General features: G+C 40.1%; 1 protein-coding gene across 6 annotated transcripts in view; it reads right to left on the bottom strand.

The window, feature by feature from the left end:
• Positions 1–22,473, bottom strand: part of ZC3H7B (zinc finger CCCH-type containing 7B) — a 66,245-nt gene that overhangs the window by 6,391 nt on the left and 37,381 nt on the right. For all 6 annotated transcript variants that reach the window (XM_042467086.1, XM_042467087.1, XM_042467085.1 and 3 more), the window contains exons 16-21: positions 21,466–21,647; positions 19,970–20,055; positions 11,791–11,924; positions 11,097–11,202; positions 4,521–4,629; positions 2,871–3,001 (exon numbers count right to left, since the gene is read on the bottom strand). In XM_042467086.1, coding sequence (XP_042323020.1) covers positions 2,871–3,001; positions 4,521–4,629; positions 11,097–11,202; positions 11,791–11,924; positions 19,970–20,055; positions 21,466–21,647 — 748 coding nt within the window. The remainder of the gene's footprint in view (positions 1–2,870; positions 3,002–4,520; positions 4,630–11,096; positions 11,203–11,790; positions 11,925–19,969; positions 20,056–21,465; positions 21,648–22,473) is intronic.

The raw sequence follows: 22,473 nt of genomic DNA, 5'->3' as shown, positions 1-22,473 counted from the left end.
GTAGGTTTCCATGGCTGAATGTTCTCCCAGTGTCCTAGTCCAATACTCAAGCCACTACACCACGCTGGCTCATGACCATCTTCCTTCAGCATGTTTAAAAATACACACATCTATGAAATCCTAATAAAAGGAGAGGCTGGTGAATAAAGAAGTCACCCTGAATGCATTTTGGAAGAAGCCTTCCAATGGTCCCTAGAAGATTAAAAATGTTTTCATTTATTTAGGCAAGGCTTACCTGATCTGGTTGTTTCACTTTAGATGTGCATACTGTTATTTTTAAATAAAAAGTTTACTGAAACATGTGGAACTGCTTTTTTTGTGGCATAGGAACCTATTCCTAATTTTTCTGTTACAGTATTTCTGCCACTGGTACTGAATTTTCTGTTAAAGAAGTAATGGCCAGGAACACATCTACTTTGTTAACTGAGGCACTACTACAATTTCATTAGGCTACACTGACCAACTGCACTTAAGAAAGATTAGAAAGGTTTCTATCAAAACCTAATTTTCCATTACTTAAATCAAAGGTGTCTGTAATGTAGACTAGGCACCAATATCTCAGGATGACCTGCAATAAATCTCTAAGGTTTTTTGATTCCCACTTGTTTATCAACAGCAATAACTGATAAACTAGATCCCTCTAAATTAAAGTGCTGAAATGAAGACTATGTGGCGGAGGGAAAAAGCCAAGACCGTATTTATGTGTAAAAGTACTACAAGCCCAGTAATGATCTTGAAAACAAATTACTGGTTGAAACTATGTGCAAAAGGACATCCTGCCCCTTAATTTCCCTAAGTATATGTCTTCCATGAACCACCACCATCAATGATCATCATCTCACAATGTAAGAGAGCAATACAATTAAAATATATATAAAAAGAGAGCATTTTACAATATAATAAACAGTTACAGTATTAAAACAATTCAATTCACATTAAACAATGTGAATCTTTTGCATCTGACCCTAACTGAATTACCTTGAGGTTCTAAGTAAAGATACCAGAAGCCTGCCAACCTCAGATTTAAATCCAGTATTCTCCTATTCCATTCATACCTGCTCTCCTTGCCCCCGCTAATCACCAAATAAAACTTCCTTTGCTGCCTACTCTCCCAAATGTTTTCCCCCAAAGGTCCAAGAGTGTACCACTACTGAAAATCTATCGATTTTCTCATTTCCTGCTGGGCTGATGTTAAAATTCAAAACATTTTTCAGCAGCAAGGCCGCTATAAAAACAAAAGCTTTCTCAGCAGAATTAACAATTAAAGGTAGAATGTCCCAACTCCATGTGTGGTAATATAAAAGTAGAATGTGTAGTGTGTTGTAATATAAAAATAGAATATCCCAAATTCTGTCTGGACTTTTCCAAGACTCTAACAATGAAAAAATCAAATTATATCCAAGGAAAACTATGGTGATCTGGATGAATTCACATAGGGTTTATAATATTTTTTGATTTCTGAGCTCATCAGTGCTGCTTTTCTCACATACAGATTGCATCTAGAAAATCAAAATTGCAGTTACAGCACTGAAAAGAATCCTGTTTGTATTTTACCACCCATTCACTGAATGTGGCTCTCCAAGTTTCTGAAAATGTTCTCAATCTCTTATTTTAGGCGTGCACAACTCTTGCCCTTCCAGGGCACATGCTGTAATAGAACACTGTGCCAGTGGGACCCCATGCTGGTGTTCGATGCAGCCAAAGATGGAGAAAGGTCGGTGGCGGAATTGTTCTGAGATATAACCAAGAACAGCAGCATCCTTAACCCCAACTGTCTCCTCTTCTCCCTCTTACAGACTCAACTTCTAAGTATAGAGGAATGAAGTAGTTTACCGTATATACTTGACTATAAGTCAGTCTCGTGTATAAGTCGAGGGTAGGTTTTGGGGCCAAAACTATGGATTTTGATATGACCCGTGGGTAAGTCAAGGGGCATATAACAAAAGATCTAAAGGATGAAGCAAAGGAAAAAAATGGCAGAGAACTTCAAAATCCAGCAGACGTAACTGATTGTGCTCACTCTGAAGGCAGGCTGGATGAGAAAATAGAGTGGGGTCAGTGCTTCCAGGACAGATTATACCCTTGGCCTTTTTTACCAGGGGATAGTCCCCCCCTTTTTTAATAAAAGTTAAAGTTAAGTATTTACATTGACCTGCAGATAAGTCAATCCAGGTTTTTGGGGTCAATTTTTTTTAGTAAAATTTCTAGACTTATACATGAGTATATACAGTAGTTCTTTCCACCCTAGGCAAATCACATTCTCTTGCAATGTCAATCCGCTAATAAATGTAATTTAAACAGGGACAAAAGGACATGAGAAGGACCCCTCCCTCCCCACCCTATCTTCCCCTTTTAACTGTACTTACAAGTCAGAATGTCATTGTGCTGGATCAGATGACGTCCAGGGATAACCTTCCTTGTCCACCATCATCTCCAGCACAAATGAAGCAAGACTGACAACATCTGGCAGTGGAATTCAATGGTGGCCTGGATATACAGACTTCAAAGAAGTTCTACAAGGGCTGCTGCTGCCCACATGTATTTTATTTAGTGGTAGGCATCTTCAGTGGCATAGTGGTTTAAGTGTTGGACTATGACTCTGGAGACCAGAGTTTGATTCCCATCTTGGCCATGAAACTCATTGCATGATCATGCGCAAGTCACACATTCTCAGACTCAGGAGAAGGCAATGACAAACATCACTTGAGCAAATCTTGCCAAGAAAACCTCACGATAGGCTCATCTTAGGGTAGCCATAAGTCAGAAATGACTTGAAGACACGTCACCACCACCACAAGGCATCTTCAGAAACTCCTGAGCACAACAGCAGCAAAGCCACAGCAAGCAAATGATGTGAAAATGTATTTTACCATATCAGCATAGTCAGTAGGCATCTGGATTTGCTTCTCCCCCTCACGTGATGTTAGAGGTGTCCCCTCATCAGGTTTCCCAGGGTTGTGCTTTTTTAGCCACATGTCATATGTCTGCTGAATGTCCAGAACTGCAAGGAAATACCAGTCTGATTAGCCAAAGCCTTCTTTCTCCTCCACAAAATACAACTACAAACAAATGTTTTTAAAGAGAACCTATTCATAACTAAAAACAAGTACTAAACAGACTTAATTAAGCACCTCCCCCACCACATCCTGATAATAACTCAGAATCTTTAATGATAGAAATACTGTATACATTTTCACAAAGTACTAAAAAGAGAAGGATGCAGAGGAAAAGCAAAACTGACATACAGATGTCAATCCAACCTCTTTCAATCAAATGAAGAAGCTGAAGAAATGTAGTCTCCTCTAAACATGCATTATCTCACTGTCATACCTAGTCTCTTTTGGCTTCAGATGAAATGACTACCTAAATGTACAAAAATAACAGTACCAGAACTATATAACGGATTAAATCTGTCAGGGATGCTTTGATTGAGAGTTCCTGCATGGCAGGGGGTTGGACTGGATGGCCCTTGCGGTCTCTTCCAACTCTACGATTCTATGATTCTATATCCAAGTAGTTAACTGTGGCGAGTTAGGGGGCTACACTGCCCTCCTGAGGGGACTTGGGAGGGCCGCACCTGCCACACCTCTAAGAGATTTTTGAATTTTTGTGGCCCCAATAGCCCCCAGTGTCCCCTAGGGGGTAGGCAGTGGTCACTACATTTTTTTGCCCTCTCTGGGTCATTGTAGCATCACGAAAGACTTTTTCCCAATAGGAAACAACCCAGAAATCAACTTCTGTGTCACTTCCTGTTGGAAAAAAGGCATTTCCTGAGCTTAAAATGATGGGGTGTGTGTGGGGGGGAGGGGATGAATGTGCCAACACTGCTTCTTACATCCTGAGGGTCAGAAAATGGTTATGGGGCCATATTTTTTCCCACCTCATTCCATATAGAGAAGGGTAATCTGACTGATCAGTGGCAAGCATTAAGATAAAGTAGCATGCTAATACACATGACAAGGTTAGCTAGATCAGATTACTGAAAAACAGATAAGATATGTATCAGCAAAACTGAAGAACCAAAGCTACACTAGCATAAGATGTGGGGCAACTGTTGAGGCAGCAGAAAAGTGATCACATAATACATTTGTGGAACTCTTATAAACCATGGTTTACAAAATGGGAAGCTGCCTTGTGAACGTCTGCCTGAGCACCCTCCCCTCTTCCCCACTCCCTTCCTGGCTTTCATCAGGCTTTCACAGAACCATGATTTGCAGACATAGTTCAAGCCATAACCTTCATCTTGAGAGAATTACAGTATATACTGATGTTCATATATTGTAATACCTCTATTTACCTAGGAATGAAATATGAAATTACTCTAGCAGTGTGTTTAACAAGGTTGACACTCAGTTTCTAACCATATTCTGCAAGAAAATGACATTTAATCAGCATTAGCCAATAGTGTATCTATTTTCATCATATTAGCTTCCCTGATGATGGAGGGGGAGGAACAGAAAGCACAAAAGGAGAGAGGAGCTTTCCCAGCTCCCTCACTCATATTCCACTCACTCACTCACTCTTATTTTCTTTCATGAAGGTCCACATCTCTCGCTCTTCAGGGCTATGGGCAAAAGAACAGTTTCCAACATACTGGCACTTCCTTCCATTTTGGGCATGAATACATAACTGTGAGGAAACAGTGAAACATACATGAGTCTTTAAAAAATCCTCCTTTCTGATAAGAAATGGGGGGGGGGGGGGGTTGTAGCAGCCAGCAAAGATACAGGTGAAACAAACAGAAGATAAGCAAACTTACCAAATTTAACAAGCCATGGGCCACACACAGTCAAAGGAAAATTTCAAGGGATCCTAGTATACATACTTAAGCCACAACCACAAAATTTGCCATTAATGCTATGACTATGCTAAAACATGGGGGACAGTCATCTTGGCATTCTGTCTTCATCAGTGTAGTCAGTCAATCCTGCTACAAAGGCTGGTAGAATGCATTTCAGATGGGGAAGACAGTATACAGAGGATCTTATCCCCACATACTGTACTCCCCATTAAATCATGTGCTTGGTCTATGCTTAGCTGACTGATGATTTAGATGGGCAACTGGATTTCAGCATACAGGGAAAGGAAGTTTAAACATTCTCATCCACTGTTTGAGGAAAGAGTCAGACTGAGGGAGCAATGGCAATGAGAAAATGCATGAGAGAAGGGAACACAAAGGGAATGTCAGTATTGGTCATCCCCACTGTCAGTTCCTGTATTTCTTCCTGTGTTTTCTGCCACAATTCAGTACTCTCTTGAGGCTGGCAGTTGAGGTGGGACTTCTAAATGAAGGGTGTTTTCACAATCAGGTATGCCAAATTAGTGCATCTTGAAGCCACACAGAGATAATGCTAATTTCCTTATACTGATCACTGTTAGTCAGAAAAGTCATCCTGGGACTAGCAGAATAAATGGGGATGGTTTGCTACATGATCTCTCTACATACTGATTCTACAGATTAACACTGTTATATCTTTGAATTCTGCCCTAGCCAGGGTAGCCTCAGCATTGGTGTTGGGAGTCTCCATGTCTAGCAGTACTGGAGGAGTTCAACATCCTTGCTGAGACTGCCCTGTCAGGCATGGCTCAGCACTTCATGACCTCCATGACAACTATGGGTCTTGTCCCAAGTAGCCATACTTATGCTCTTGGACATACTCTCAAACTTGTTTTCTATGCTGGATGGATTGATGGCGATCTTGATGTGCAGTAACTTTCTGCAGTTCCATTGTCGTGCACAGATCATTACCTGGTCAGATTTAGACTCGCTGGAACTTGGAACCTCAGTGGAGGACCAATTAGGATGGTCCATCCCAGGAGGCCGACAGAGCCAGATGGATTCTTGATGGCTCTTGGGGAGTTTCCTGTCACCCCAGCAGGTGTCAAAGCTCTGACTGCATCCTGGAATAGGCCAGGGTGGTGGACACAATCACTCATGAGCATCTGCTATTTTGGAGTAGAGACAAACCAGCCCTCTGGTTTTCCAGGGAGCCAGTGGTAATGAAGTGAAACAGAGACTAGAGCAACATTAACAGAAGACGTGAAGCGACTGTGACTGAACATAGGCTAGAACCTATTTGAAGGTGTACCCTGTGGCAGTGCAGACAGCAAATAAATTATTTTTTGCTGTCATCACTGCACACAAGGTGCCATTCAGCGGTCACAGGTCTGTTACACACTGGTCCTCAAGTGGAAAATGCAGACCACTTGACAATCCACTGTGAAGACTTTTACATGGGACTTTGAAAGTACAGTCACTGCTCCTTTTTCGTGGGGGATCTTTTCCAACCCCCCTTGCGAAAACAGAGTTTCACTTCTATTCTATTGGCTTGAATATAGGTGTGGGGGCACACCCCATTCTTTTCCCCTCCGTCTGTCCCTCATGCATAAGCAAGGGATGCAAGTTTGAAGATCACAAGAATGGAGGAAGGACTGTAAAATTGCTCAAATCTGCTCTGACTTCGTTGTTGTAGTTGATGCCTAACAGTTGCTTTTTATTCCACTTATTCCAAGTAGCTCTTTTGAAGTCAATGTGGGGGTAACATTGGCTCCTGCTTATCCAGCATTATTGGATACTATTCAATTTGTGTAGCATGAGGATGTGGACAAGATCCTTGGGAAATGGACAACAATCATGTGTGTACTAGACCCTTGCCTTTCCTGATTCATTAAATAAGCCAGAGGGGGACTATTTAATAGGATTTAATGAGAGAAGGGATAGGTAATGCCTCCTTACTATAAGGTACAGTTCCAACCTGCATTAAGGAGATAGTTGGGAGGCCTTTGTTGTCCCTGAAACCCTCTATAATGGATAATTATCAGACAATGTCTAACATACCATTCTTGGGCAAGACACTGGAGCATGTGGTTGTTACCCAGCTTCAGGGATGAAACAGATTATCTAGATCCATTTTAATCTGGTTTCAGGCCTGGTTATTGAGAAGAGACAGTGTTGGTCACCTTGGTGGATGACCTGTGCAGGGAAATGGATGGGAGGAGCATTAAGAAACTTCAGCTAGTTCAAAGAGCTGCAACCAGAGTGCTAACTGCGAAAGGTTACAGGGACCATACCACACCCCTGTTAAAAGAGCTCCACTGGCTTCCAGTTTGTTTCTGGGCACAATTCTGAGTGTTGGTTTTGACCAATATATAGTTCAGGCCTTACAACAGTTCAGGCCCAGGCTATCTGGCAAATGGTATCTTCCTGTATGTGCCTTCCTGGACCCTGAGAGGCCCTTTTCTCACAGTTCCACCACCATAACAAACATGGTTGGTGGGGACGCGAGAGGGGACCTTCTGGGTGGTTGCCCCTAGACTCTGGAACACCCTTCCCCCTCCCTGCTGTCCTTCCATAGGCAGGCAACAATCTTTTTAATCTGACAGGTTTTTTAATACATAAAGTTTTAAAAGAACTGGCTAGAGGGTGCTGTATTGTTTTAAACTGTACTGTATTTAATGGCTTTGTAATCTTTTTAATTGCATTTTATTTTTAACTAGAGTTCTGAAGTGTTTTAATATTGTGACTAGTTTAATTTTATTTCATTGTTAACTTTTGGTATGTTTTTAACTATTGCTCTTTTAAACCGTTAGCTGCCTTAAGTCCCCATTTGGGAGGGAAGGCAGCATACAAAGCAATATAATAAATATAACAACTGCAACAACAATCTTTTAATGTTTCCTTCCCCATTTTCTGTGAGCCATATCTGACTTATTGAAGCTTTTTTCTGGCTGCTTATGCTAGTGAATGTGAGGCTCTATCATGGAATACCAGTCACTGGATAATCAGAATGAAATAGTCAAAGGGAGTTTGGAAACTGTTTTCAAGTCCTGCTTGTAGGTTTCCCATAAGCATGTGGTTGGTCACTGCAGGAAACTAGAAAGGCTTATGGTTTGACCCAGCAAGATTCTCCTAATTTTTCTAAGAAGAGCCTGCCAAGGCAAAATAATGTCTGTTTCCTCTCTTCCCCCACTGCTTCTTGTTATAGAACTAAACCAATCATATTTTGAGTGTTATTTTTTTTCCTCATCTTATCCTAGTCCACAGATATTCATAGTTCCAATTCTACTTTTTCTCTCAGAGCCCTTGTTGGTACCCTTAAGTAGAACTCCAAAGGGTACAGCAACTGAAGAAGTGGGTTTATATCCACAAAACCAGCTAGTCTTAAAAGTGCTACTCCATTTCTTTTTTCTCTCTCCTCCCCCTACCTTCCTTCTTCAAGAGGGAAAGAATGTTCATGAACTGAAAATGCATTCCAGCATTCCAGCTACACTGAGATATACTTGGCTGTCTTAGAAAACTGAGAAGTGTGGAACACAACTTCAGCATGCTACAGTCACAGTTTTAAGTAAAAGAAGAGAGAACGACAAGTCATAACAAAGCACAGAAACCAATTCTGGAAACCAATCTGCCAATACATGGCCCTTCTCCAACATCAGAAAGTTATTCTGGGCAAGATTCCCTATCCCATTCAGGAAATGAAGCCAAAACAAGGTCCAGTGCCGTCATTTCATAAGTAGCTTAGACTGCAGCAAAGCCAGCTTTAACTAAGCCAGTGGCTTGAATCCAATGCACTAGCAACTCCCGATTTTGCCTTCTCTCTCCTTCAAGTTGATCTGCACATAAATCATTTGTATGATTGTAAATTATTTATAATTTTGGAGTAGGAAAAGGAAGAAAGAAATTATTCTTATTGGCACATCAAACATGACCAGATCTAACAAGAGGGTTGGGGATCTTGTACAGCCGTTTTAACACTTTTTGATATGGGCATTTGGATATATTTAACAATTATTGAGATGCAGGGATATGTCTAAATACCTCACTAGCACAGAAGGTCAATGTTTAGACCATCATATACACAGCAAAAGACATCTAACTCCATTACTTGGTTTCATTTAGTTCACATGCTGCTGCAAAGATGCTGAATCATTGCCTGTAAGCAGCAATGGGCTCAATGAAAGTCAATCATCAGAAGCTCAATACAGATAAGACTGAGACTCTGCTGGTGGGTGGTTTATCTTATCTGGAAAATGCTGTTTAGCCTGATCTGGATTAGACTGCATTCTCCCAAATGAAAATTTCCAAAGACCCAGACATGGCTTTGGAAGCTGAAATGGTTTCTGTGGCTGGTGCAGATGGTGGGCTTGCTACAACCCCTCATCAGAGCTTGACAAATTTATTTTTCTGGATTGCAAATGCCATGGATAGAGGTGTCTGGGAGTTCCAGTACAAATGTTACTTTCCCAACACCTGGATTCTCCTGGATAGATATACCTTGGTCACAAAAATAATCAACACTCTGGTAATATTTCACTTGTATTAAGGTACAGAATGTGAGGCTACCCCTGATGTTGGTTCAGACATTGCTGCTTGCTTGCGACTAGGCAAATAGAACATATTTTGCCAAATTTAAAACAGGAACAGCATACTTTGGTCCATTTCTAATTCTAATTTTAATTTTTAAGGCCCTAACAGCTTCAAATCTTACGGGTTATTCTCTTAGATCCAAAAGCTATTCAAGAAATGGATCCAGAGCAAAGCCTGGTTCTCTTACATGAGCCAGCCTGTGAATTATGATTAACTCCAGATGGCCCCTTCCAGCTCCCACTGCCATTTAAATTAGTTGAGAAGGGACTGGAAAAAGGAACTTTTCTGTGATGACACTGTGTCTTTGGGATTCTCTCTCCAAGGCGGTATGCCTGAGGTCAAGTTGGACATCTTTTTCATATCCAGTGGAACCCTATTTCCTCTTAGGTCTTATGGATTTACCAGGTTTTAACTCATTTTCTTTGCTGGTTATGCTGTTTGTTGCCCTATGCAACTCATTTTGTTTTGATGTTTTTGGTTTTATTGTCAAGGACTTAAATTGTGCCATAAGCTACCCTGAGAAACTTCTAGACTACAAAGCCTGATAACTAATATTGAAATGGACTAGAGGAAATGAAGAGGAGGTTCTTCTCCCAAGATTCATGGTTGCCTCTTTTCATTTCCTTCATGTCTCCTGTCACATTTCTCCCATAGCATTTTGGAAGAAAAAAACTAGATCTTCAGTTTCGAAAAGACCACACCCTGGGGCTAGATCACCCATTCCCCACCCACAATTAACATGTTCCATGTGTAACTGGAGAAGAAACTGCAAAGCAACTGTACATAACCTCTATTTCCCATAATTCTTAGTCATCACTCACACATGCAAACCCAAAGAAGTTGGCCTAGAAAAAGGAAACTGACAGACATTTAGATTAGAAACAGATTTCCTTCCAAAGAACAAGAACGACTCTGTTAGCAATCAACAGAAATGTTGATGAAAGTCCTCACCTCTTTGTTTCCACTTGAGTTTTTTGCTAAGATCAAGCGGAGACAGAAGGACAGCACCTCCTTTCATAACAGAATGAAATTTTGTCTTTTAACAGGTGATGAAGGATTGAGTGTTTCTCAAAAGGAGGAAACTTACCTAAGGGAAATCTGGATGAGAGGTGTGTGTGTGTGTGTGTCTGTATACACACATATGCACACACACATGCATGCAGCTTTGCTCATTATTCCCAAAGAGAATGGTAATTTTGAGTCCTCTCTCCTCTTTAGAAAAAGAAAGGTCACTTGTATCAGTTGTGACCAATCTGTTCCTCCCCCTCTCCCTCTCACCCCTCCTCTTCTACAACCTCTTTTTCAAATACACACTTCATGTCAAATCTTCATAGCCAAGAAACTGGTGATGCATATTTTTCTGGAAATAAACAAACTCAGAAATATCACAGTCTGCTTTTACATACACTGCTCTAACTTTGCCTGTGTGGGAGAAAGGCAATTCAAGGTAAAATGCTACACCCAATTCTCAATTCCAGAGCCAACCAGTCTTCTCATGAGACAAGAATATAAATCAAAGACCAAATCTGCATGGGTGATTTCAACAGGTGTACACTCTTATCTCACTATTATGGCACTAACTAGTTTTGGCCTTCAGCCAGACCTTGTTCGCTGTTATTATCCTGTCTATAGAGTACCTCCTTATGCCCTGGTTGTTTTTTCTCTGCTTACAAAGCTTGAGCATGAAATTAAAGACAGGCAATGTCTGAGAAGGCAGCACACTACTTACATCATATTGTTGAGGGAAGTTGCGAATTGAAGGCAGTGGCCGAACAGACACCCATTTCCTCTTTGCTTTGGACATCACTAGCAAAACACGGCGCTCCTTGGTCCAACTGTGTTACAAAATGGGAAAGCATTGTGAGAAAAAGATAAGCAAAAAGAAAAAGAGCAAAAGATACTATGAAAAAAATTACATCATTCCAAGGGAACATTCAGAGCCAATCTGCCATTATTAGCAGAGTCTGGCCTTCACAGCAACTAGTGAATAGTTCAGATCAGTGAATCCAGAATTTACCCCCTGTTACCCGCCTCGATTCTCAAAATGGAGAGGTGGGATACAAATAAATATTTTATTATTATTATTATTATTATTATTATTACTCCCTGGACAGAATATTAATTCCCTGCAATGAAGAGAATTTGGAAAAGTGTTGTTGTTTTTTTAGATTACAACTCCCAGAATCCCCCATAATTACAGCCACTGGCCACAGAGAGCCAGATAATTGACCCAGCTCCTGCCTATCATTTCTGGCTTCCATCATCTTCATGTAAGTGTGCCTGGCACCAGCGCAGTTAATAACCCAGAGATATTTCTACACTAAAAAGTGGAGACCCAGCAATTACTTCAATACATGAATGTGGAAGGAGAAAATTCTTCATTGCGGTAAGGTAAAGACAGGAGAATACATAAGGGTGCTTACCAGTGGCGTGCTTTGGCACTACAGTATTTGAGGTCTTTATCTGGTTCTACCACCTGCCCATTTCTCCAACATTGGCCACAAACAAACTTCATTTGGAGGTCAAAAGTGTTTGATGTGGAACTCCTGCTAGAAGCCTGAAATTATGAAGAACAGAGAAATAAAATTGACCAAAGAGCCTGCAGTCTAATAAAGCAAAATAAAAAATTGTCAAGAAAAACGCAAGCATATGAATAAGATTTTTGAGAAAAGAATTCCATTTAACACTGATTTTTTAATTAAATAAAACTAGTGAATTGGATAATGGCTTTGAAAAGAAAAACAGGAGAATAATTTTGTATATGGTGACAACACTGAGGATTCAATATGCTCAGAAATGGAAAAGTGACATTTTACCTACAGTTGAAGAGTTCCTGCTGAAATTAGCTGATATGAAGGAAATTGATAAATTCATTTATTGAAAAATAAATCCTCAAATAAGGTAGAGAAAGGCTGGATCCCAGTCAGAAACTACTGGAATATGATTTGGTCAGATTTGCAAAATATTAGTTCAAATTAATTTAAGCAAATATGCAGTAAAAATAGAATTAGAGGAAACAAGAACAAAAGAAAGCAAGCAAATAAAATGGTAGAAAATAATATCAAGTATAAATGTGGTTAAAATGGAGAGCAAATAAAAATATTTAAAAGTTCAACTTAGATGAGAAATGACAAATGAATTCAATATGACAAATGGAAATAGGTGCTATAAGAAAAGAGAACAAAGAAATGTAAGAACTGTTAAAGGTTCTCCATGTTGAATAATATTGTTATGTAATGTAATTAGTACTGATATATGTATGTTGCTTTTGTATATGGCTTTTTAAACTGCAAATATATGCTGTTGAATAAGAAAAAAAGAGCCTGCAGTCTAATAATGAAAAAAAGATTAGGGGAAAGAAAGGTTGTGCAAGACAAGAGAATAGAACAGATAGTGCTACATAGAATCTTTACTGCATATTTCAAGATAGAAGGTCTCTCTTTCCCGCCATTGCCACCTCTACACTGAAAACTTGAAAGATATCATACATAAAGGACTGAAAGCAAACACAAACCCTCATCTACACACACTGATGTAGATACTGCACACACACTGCTACAAGTTCTCTAAGAACTAACAAACCATCTGCTTCTATTTTCCACTAATGTGGGATGTGAAGCAAGAAAGATTTTGAAATGCCACTGTACAAAACTCAAAATATAAACAATTATGATTTTGCGGCTGAATTTATAGTTGCATCACTACAGTTTCCATTGTTTTCTACTACTCTATTTAAAGATGAGTGTAGACTGCACAAGCATTGTCATAGCACTTACTGGGCATGTTCAATCTGGAACAGCATTGTTGCTGTTGTTATTATGATGACGACTATGACTATAACTATTATTAAACTAATTTCTGTCTCATTTCTTATACCTAATGGCATCTCAGTAGCAGTCAACACAAAGTTCTTCTGAAACAGTCAAACCCAATTCATCCCTATAGCCCTTCTGAGCAGATGTTATTCTAGAATTCTGAGTTGGTGCCCATTCATATTCATGTGGAGGGATAAAGAACATGAATATACCTATTACACACACACACACACACACACACACACACACACACACACACAGACTAACAAGCTGAAGGAATGAAAGCATGCCCCTACAAAAGAAAAAAATAAGGGAAACGTACAGTTGTTAATGTGGAGACATTATTATGCTCTTACCAACTACTTTATACTGGGTTGATCTTACACTCCAAAATATATTTAACAACATTATCTTGGTAGTCATATGTGTGTGAGAAAGGATTTACTGCATATAGCTTAATGTAAGACCTCTGAAAGACTCCCTCCTCCCATATGAGCCTGCTCATCCTTTTTGAGTTTCCGCAAGCAGAGAAAACTGTGTTACTTCGTTTGGCCTTTGGATTTTAAAGTCTCGACTGTTGCTTTGGCAACTTTTAAAACTGTTTTTAAAACTATTTTTAAAGAGAAGCCTTGAGTGTTTGATTTGATTTTTAGCCAACTATTTAATGTTTTAGAGCAGGGGCAGGCAACCTTTTTGAGCCGGGGGCCAGGTTGCTGTCCCTCAGACAACTGGGGGGCCGAAGCCAAAAAATAAATAAATAAATAAAATTTTTAAAAAATAAATATATAAATAAACCAGGACAAATGTAGGACAAAATTTTCAAATGGAAGACACTTTTTAAAAAAAAATGGAGGACACGTGAAAAAATTTGCTGATTTTTAAAAAAATGTTAATATAAATGCTTGTTTCTGAGGCTTCTATAGACAATTGCCCCCCAAAGGCCCCAGCGGCAATCGGTGGCAGGACCGGGCTGGGGCCGGTCCCAAGGCCTCGCCGGGCCGCATCCGGCCCGCGGGCCTCAGGTTGCCTACCCCTGTTTTAGAATGTTTTTAATATACTATGCATTGTCTCAGAGTCACTGGTGGATCAAGGGGCAATAAGCAAACTATTAAATGAAATGAAACAAAATAAATCTAGGTATAAACCCACAGAGAATCAGTATAGTGTAATGGTTCAAATTTGTGAAAGGAAGTAAGAGTTAGGGACTAGAAAACATTAGACAATTATCATGTCAAGAATGTAAACAATACTTTAAATCAGTGCTACCTGATATAGGGAATCAGCAGTTACTTTTTTCGAATATGCCAAGGACTGACACTGTATTTGTGTACATTGGGTACAATATTTTTTTCTCTCTTGGAAACTTGCCAGGCTCAGAAACTACCACTAGTCCAGGGATGACCACATTGAATAGCACTAGTCTAATACACTCAGGCACTCTAATGCTGGCAAAATAGATGATGAAAGGAAGGGCACAGCCACACGTACTAGCTTATCACCCTTCTTAGTTACTGCCTTTTCATAAGAAGCGGTAGGATTTGGTGGCTGGGGATGGAATCCCACCTAATTTCTGGGTCAGCATAAAACACTAGGGGAGGAACAGGCTGAGGAAGCCTAGAGGAAGTCTTCAGGGTCTGTGGTTCCCCACTCTTAATTTAGGGCCGAAAAGACAGGTATTAAGAAGATCCCACTAACAAAGGCCTTGAAAAGCTTGTTTAAGCTAATACTGGCAACCGCAAGAGCCTCTAAGGAAGCATAAACTGAACAGGTTTTCTTAAGTCAGCAGTCCAAAAGCTCTGCATATACTCCCTTGCCAGGTAAACCCAAACTACCTGAGTGGGAGGGAATTAAGTCCATACATGACTATATTTGTAAAGACAAGATAAATACCTGACTAGATAGCTCAGAAGTCAGTCAACTATACATGGAAATTAGAGGTCTTTTAAGCATTTCGTTGCCTAATTAAGGTCAACAGACTCCAGGTAACCGCAACAACTACTTTCAAGAGGCCAACATTATAATATAAAGCTGGCAACTAAATCATACCAGTCACATGCCTGAATGGTTGTGGATTCATTATTTGTAATGCTTGAATTTCTTATGAAGAAAACAGACGCACTTCAAGGAGAAAGGGGAGGGCTGTCAGATCACTAACAGATCACACAAGTACAAGCCCGTCGTATCACATGTTCTTGTTCCTTGTTCCAGCCAGCCATATCTCCTTTCCAGATACCATACATTTTGTCCCATCCTCCTCCAATGCTTCAGTTTCCTGTTTCTTCCCCTCCAAGATACATTTGACATTCTGTGATTATTGAATATGTTCAGTTCTCATTCCTGGATTCATTTTTGCCTGTTGGGTTTAGGGCATTTTTCCTAAATTTGTTTTCCCTCTGCTTCTGCAAACATTGGGTACCTAATGAATATGGCAATACCATGTTCTTTGTAGCTATGTTTGGCCCACACAGCTGTTGTAAACTCAACACGTTTCTTAGTAGAAAAAAAACTAGGATCTATATGCTGTCCACGGTATCTTCAGCATTCTTCTCCAGCACTACATCCCAAATGAGTTTTTTTTCTATTGGCATTATTCACTGTCAAATTCTTGTATCCATACGTTATGATGGGCAATATGATGGCTTGGACCAGGGGTAGGCAACCTTTTTGAGCCGGGGGCCGGGTTGCTGCCCCTCAGACAACTGGGAGGCCAAAGCCAAAAAATAAATAATTAAATATTTTTTTTTAAAAAAAATTAAATAAATAAATAAACTGGGACAAATGTGGGACAACATTTTCAAATGGTGGACACTTTTTTTAAAAAAGTGGGGGACACGCAAAAAAAATTTGCTGATTTTTTTTTTAAAAATGTATATAAATGCAAGTTTCTGAGGCGTCTATAGACAATTGCCCCCCTTGCCCCTGCGCGCAAGAGGCCAAAGGCCCCAGTGGCAATCGGCGGCAGGACCAGGCTGGGGCCGGTCCCAAGGCCTCGCCGGGCCGCATCCGGCCCGCGGGCCACAGGTTGCCTACCCCTGGCTTGGACTATCCTCACTTTAGTGTTCAGAATGATAGGATCTTGTCTAGCTCTTTCATAACTGCCCTTCTCAATCCTTGGTGCTTTACAGACTGCTCAAAAAGGGCGGTCTGCTGGCACCGCTGGTTGCTGCGTCTGGAACTGCAGCGGACAAACCGTGCGATTTCCGGACACAACAAAAAAGAAGCTGCAAAATGCAGCTTCTTCTTGAGGTGCGGAAATGGTGCCGCAAGTTGCCAATGGCGCACTCGCTGTGTCATTTCCATTGCGCGCTGTGCAACGTCAAAATGGTGGCATCCGTGTAGAACAGGTGCCACCATTTTGTATGCACCGAGCGCATACTAGGGTTAGGGGCATCCGGAAAGGACGTCCCTAACCCTAGTACGTGCGCGGCACGTACTTTTTGCCCGTCTGTAATGGGCCCTAGTCTCTTTACAATTTCTTAACTACAGTCTCTGTTCTGGTCTATATTTGATCTAAGGTATGGGAACTCTTTTAACTATTTAACTCTTTTCTCATTTTCTAGGATGAATTCTTGTAGGTCTTCCATGGTCATTTTTTTCCTTAACATTTAGCATTAAGCCTACCTTGGCACTTTCCTCCCTGACTTTCTTCAGTAATTGTTCCAGGTTCTTGTTGGTTTCTGTTAGTACAGTAGTATTGTGTCATCAGTGTATCTTAGGTTGTTAAATGTTCCTTCCTCTGATCTTCACTCTTCTCGCCTTTCACTCTAAGCCTGCTGTGTGAACAATATTTTCTGAACAGGTTGACTAAATAGGGTGATAGTATGCAACCTTGCCTTACTCCTTTGCCAATTACAGTTTACATTATTTTACATTGTTTTAACTGGTTTTATATTTCCTTGTTCTAAGGGTTAAATAGTTTAATGTGTTTTTAATCTTTTGAAATTATTGTTATTGTTTTAAGCCAATCTAAAGTTATTTTTATTGTACATCACCTTGAGAACCTTGAATGCAGGGCAGAATGCAAATATTTTAATACATAAACAAGTTTTTCCACACAGGATTGGAAAAAACTCTACTCTGAAATCCTGAAGTACTACTGGCAATACTGAGTTAGATAAACCACTTGGAATAAGTAGCCCAAAATAGGGAACATGACTTCTGGGAAAATACAGATCCTAGTACTAAATCAACCAAAAGCATGAATGTTGGACCAGGGGTTTCTGGGAATTGTCATTCAGAAAAGTAACTTTTCCAAGCTCCATACGCTGCTTTCAAAACAGGCGGGATGGGTAAAATGTAACAGTTATATGATAGTATTTTTCTCTTAAAAAGTGTTTTTCTATCTTTGCTTTGGCAAACTGCAGCAGACTTGGCTAGTTCTGCTCCAGCTGCTTACACAATTTTCTTACACAATTTGCCAAAAGCAGCAGCTCAGGCCTGGGCTGCATGGTTGACAGTTAAGAAGAAAGTTGGCTACATGATACAGCTGCTTCAGGTAGATCCAAAAATAAATGCATCCAGGCATTATAAAATTAGTATATATAATGTAACTCATACATTAGAAAATGAAGGATGATTTTGCAATCTGCGAAAGAAACAAGGGAGCAGTTGTATTGTTCAATTTCATTGTTTTCATAAAACCTAAGCACAAGAATAAGGATGTAAAAGGGGACAAAACCACTCAAACAATAGATTTCAGCGGCACTGCAGAACCTGTCCTCTTGATGTGAATCTACAACAGTCTCTCATTTTCTCTCTCCCTCTTTTGGTCTAAGTTCGTTTAGCTTCTTCCATGACGACTTACACAGCTGAAAGCACAGCTGAATGAACATTATGTCAGATTAACCTAGTTAGATTGGATTTTTAAAAAGGGCAAAAAGAAACTTTCTGCATGGGCATAGCTTTCCCTGTTCCTGTGACAGAGTTGTTACCTCATTGAGAATGAGCTAAAAGCTGGTAGGGTGATGCCTGGAGCTTCAGCAAAGTTGAGATGAACCCATCTGGGGTTGGTAAGCTTGCTTTTTTATGTCTTTCCTTTCCTTGCCTTCCCTTTCCATCAGCTGGAGCCCCATCTTATCTCCAACACATCGAGCCCTCCACCCTGCGTGTCATCCACCCATGATCTTCCCTGAAAAGCAAAAGGATGCAGCTGCAAAAACAAACAGTAAAAAAGCTGCCTTACAGCTGCATAGTTTACATATCTGGCATGGGTTGCATCACGCCAAAAGCCACAATCAATGTAATATGCATGGGGCAAGCCATGACATGTCCTCCTGTGAGGAAAATGGCTGACAAAAGGAATGAGAGACACCTAGTGTAAGAAAAGGCTATTATGTACAGTATTTTAATCCACAAAGCTCACACTCTAGAAATGTGACCATTTAGAGTCCATCACCTTACCATTTTTCTTCATACTAGCTGTATCTTCCCAAAACTTTGCATTCTAGTCCCAGAGCAGTTTTAATCTAATGTGGGTGCATGGGGGTGGGGGTTCCTTTCATTACTCACCAGCTAGATACTCCTCCAGGCCTCCAAAATGCCATGCAAGTTAAATACAACAGATCATAACTGCCCAGCAATAATTTTAAAATATACTATCTAGATTTATAGAGTAGCCTATGGATCAACTGCATCCCTCTCCCACCAGCTATAATTTCCTAACAAGCAGTTTGTCCCCTATTCCTCTTCTACTCAAAGCAGTTGCCTATGGACCACTGCCAGTCCACAGTCAGTTTCTAGGAAAGAAAGAAAAAAAAGGCAGGCAGGCAGGCAGGCAGGCAGAGCTGTAGTCATTGGGGACAAATATGATGTAGGTCACTGGTACATTGGGGGGGGGGTGAGCTGGTCTTCTACATCAGATAACTTAAGAAGCATTGTCCCATTTCATATTTTCAAGAATTTGCTTAGCTTTTTATCAAAACATTATTTCAAAGATCATGTTTTCTAGATTTTGTTCCCCTGGTGTATTTTTCTTCTGTTTTGTTTTCATGGCTTTTGTTGTTGTTGTTGTTATCAGCAACAAATTATGATTGCTGTATCTAACAGTTTTATACAAAATACCAGGTCCTTTGATCAGCCTGAAGTAGCAGGATTGGAAGAAGGGAGGGATGAGCAGTAATCGTAATCAATATGCTTTGTGTGAACTGGAAGACACTAGTGACGATTGATGAGGGAACGTGTAATCTACCATAAGAAAATTATGTTCCAAGACACTCCCATGCACCCATGATCTCTACTGCAGTACAAAGAATCATCTGTACTCAGTGCCTACAAACATCATCCTTTTTTCTTGAACATTAGCTGAACTGATACTATTTTAGTACTTGGAGTAGTGCTTTTTGCAATCCCTCATATCACTCAGACCAAAGTTCCACTATGTCCCATGCCACTTACCCTTTACTTAGTAACTGTGTTTAGAATTGCATTGATACAAATAGAAGACATGGCTTATTTGTATATAAACAGTTATTTTAGTTTTACAAACCTCTTAATGCAGGGAAAGGCAAAGTTTAGACTTTACTCTATTTCTCTTTTTTACTAGAACCCCAAGCTCCATCAACGGGAGTCAAGTATAAAAGACGAAAGCTTACAAATAAAGAATTCTGGGCCCACAAATTTATTTTGAGTAATCAAACCAAATTTTGCTTCCAGTCTTTCCATGCAAAAATCCACTCAGCTTTCTCCTCTTTAGCAGTATAGTGTTTGGCAGAAGAGTGTCAATTTATTGCTGTTAATTTATACATATGATCCGAAGAGTCAGAAGCATTAGCTCTTTGAAGCTCCTTACCATATTGCTACTAGCCTTGCTGGTGTGAATCTCCACCTGTTGCCAATACTTCTTAGATTCTTGTACAATATCTTCATGGGTCATTCCTGGGGATGACAGAAAATAGCAATATGGAAGAGCTTCCAACTTCTGGAGTTTTAAAATAGATTTTAAAAACAGACAATTGGCTGCCAGATGCAAGTCAGTGTATCCAGAGAACTTGCTTAAAAACACTGTTACACATAAAATATTCCTTTTCAATACAAGGGATTATAAAATATTTTTGCACTACAGTATAATGCTTATTTCATCACCTTACATCTAGGCTACCAACACAACCAATAGTGTTAAGATGCGGATCTTTTTTATACAGGAACTAAAGTTAAGATCCACCATTTTCTCATACTAACCACCAACACCCCTTCAACTGGATTTTGGAAGAGACAGAATTACACTAAAGGAAGTTTTTACTGGTGTGAGTGAGAGCTGAAAAACAAGTTTTCCCACATGGATTTCAAAAGTAAATTGCATTTAATACTAGAAAAAAAATTCCCCCCTGCCAAAGTTGGCTGGTGATTAGACAAACTTTGACACTTCTAAATCAATGAGTAAGATTCCAAGTACAGAACATGATCCCAAGCAAATTCCACAGAGTTCAACAGAATTTATGAACTAGTGAAGTAATATGCTTAGGATGGTGGTAGCCACGATCCTAAGCATACCTTCTACTAAGTAAGGGAGCAGTCCACCTTAGTGCATGTAGAAGCATCACAACAGAACTCTGCTTAGTCTCTCAGCATAAACCACATATACACAGACATTAAGCCATGACCAAGCTTAATGTCCTTCCAGCTGATCCAGGAAGGAGAGCTATATGGGAAGACTGAATACTCTGCTCCTGATCATGACCAAACATGTTGGCTTTCACAGGGACCTGTGTGAAGTATGGGCACAGGGGAAATGATTCTGTTCATCCTGAGGAATGATTACTGTTCTGTGTGCAAATGCTACAGGGGGGGCCACTACAGAGCATAGTATTCATGATACTGGGAGAAAGTAAACAAATAAACTATTGTAAGCAACATGTCTGAGAGATCTTGGGAAGTGCCAGGCTGAAGGCCAAGAAAATATCCCTTGAAAGTTTCCTATTTGCTGGGAATAGATGTAATCCTAAACCAGCAATGTAAGAATAATCTATCCAGGTCTAGCTATCATAGAACCAGGGTCTATGAATGGGACTGTCTTGCTGCTTAGCCTGTGGGTTCTCACCACCAGTCTTAACATGAAAATCTCCAACTCATGATAATGTATTTCTAAATAGGCACACAGCACAATCTATGAAATAATATACTCGTTTTGTACATCCTTTACTCAAGGGATGAGATTTTCAGTGATTCTTCAGCGAGCTAGAGTGTAGGTAGAAGATTATGGCACAGGAAAGTCCAGCCTCTGTTTAGGCAGCCATAGTCCCTTCTCACTCCTGGCCAGAGGTAAGCCAAAGTGAGCTGCAGACTCACCTGAATATTGTTGCAGCAACCAAATTTTAAGCTCTATGAAGCTGTGAGCAAAGTGGCAGCTATCTTCACGCAAGCAGCCATAACGTACTTCATGTCGGCATACATCAAACTGAAAGTGTTCCTGGAACTGACGGATCTTGGAATACTTCAGAGAGGTGGAATGAACAATGTGAACCAGACACCTGCAAAAAGGAGAGGAATATTCACTCATAATAACACATTTCAATATCATATAGACACACAACAGGGCTCAGGAACCTGTGAGCTTCCAGAGGTTGTTGGACTCCTTCCTATCAACCTAACTACTAGCAATGGATCACAGGGGTAGGCATTCATCAACACCTGGTCACACATTCCATAACCCAAATGTTGAACAGGCTTATAAGATTGTAGGGAATCTTTCAGATAAACTGATCTCAAACTATTCAAAGCGTTAAATGTCAAACCTACAACTAGAACTATATTTTTCATTTTTCTGCCCTAAGTGCAGTACCTTGCATTTCTCCATATTTAAATTCATTTTGTTAGCTTTGGCCCAGTTTTCTAATCTATTAAGATTCTTTTGAATTTTGATCGTGTCTTCTGGGGTATGAGCTATTCCTCCTAATTTGCACTGGGCCCAGGACACAAACCAGTGGCACCCCACTGGTCACTTCTCCCCATGATGAAGAGGAGCCATTGCTGAGCACCCTTTGGGTTCAACAGGTCAACCAATTACTAATCCATTTAACAGTTGCATTGGCTAACCCACATTTTACTAGCTTGTTTGCAGGAATGTCATGAGAGACCTTGTCGAAGGCCTTACTGAAATCAAGTATGCTATGTCTACAACATTCCCTTCATCTACCAAAATGAGATTACATTAGTCTGATATGAATTGTTTCTCTAAAACCCGTGCTGGCTTTTTGTGATTATGGCATTCCATTCTAAATGTGCACTGACTCCAAATTTATATACTTAAGCGCTGAATTACTGATTCAGTAATTTCAAACTAGTTGGGACTTAGTT

Source organism: Sceloporus undulatus, chromosome 5 (assembly GCF_019175285.1).
Source record: "Sceloporus undulatus isolate JIND9_A2432 ecotype Alabama chromosome 5, SceUnd_v1.1, whole genome shotgun sequence".
NCBI classification, from domain to species: domain Eukaryota; kingdom Metazoa; phylum Chordata; class Lepidosauria; order Squamata; family Phrynosomatidae; genus Sceloporus; species Sceloporus undulatus.
This window is presented reverse-complemented; position numbering and strand designations above follow the sequence as displayed.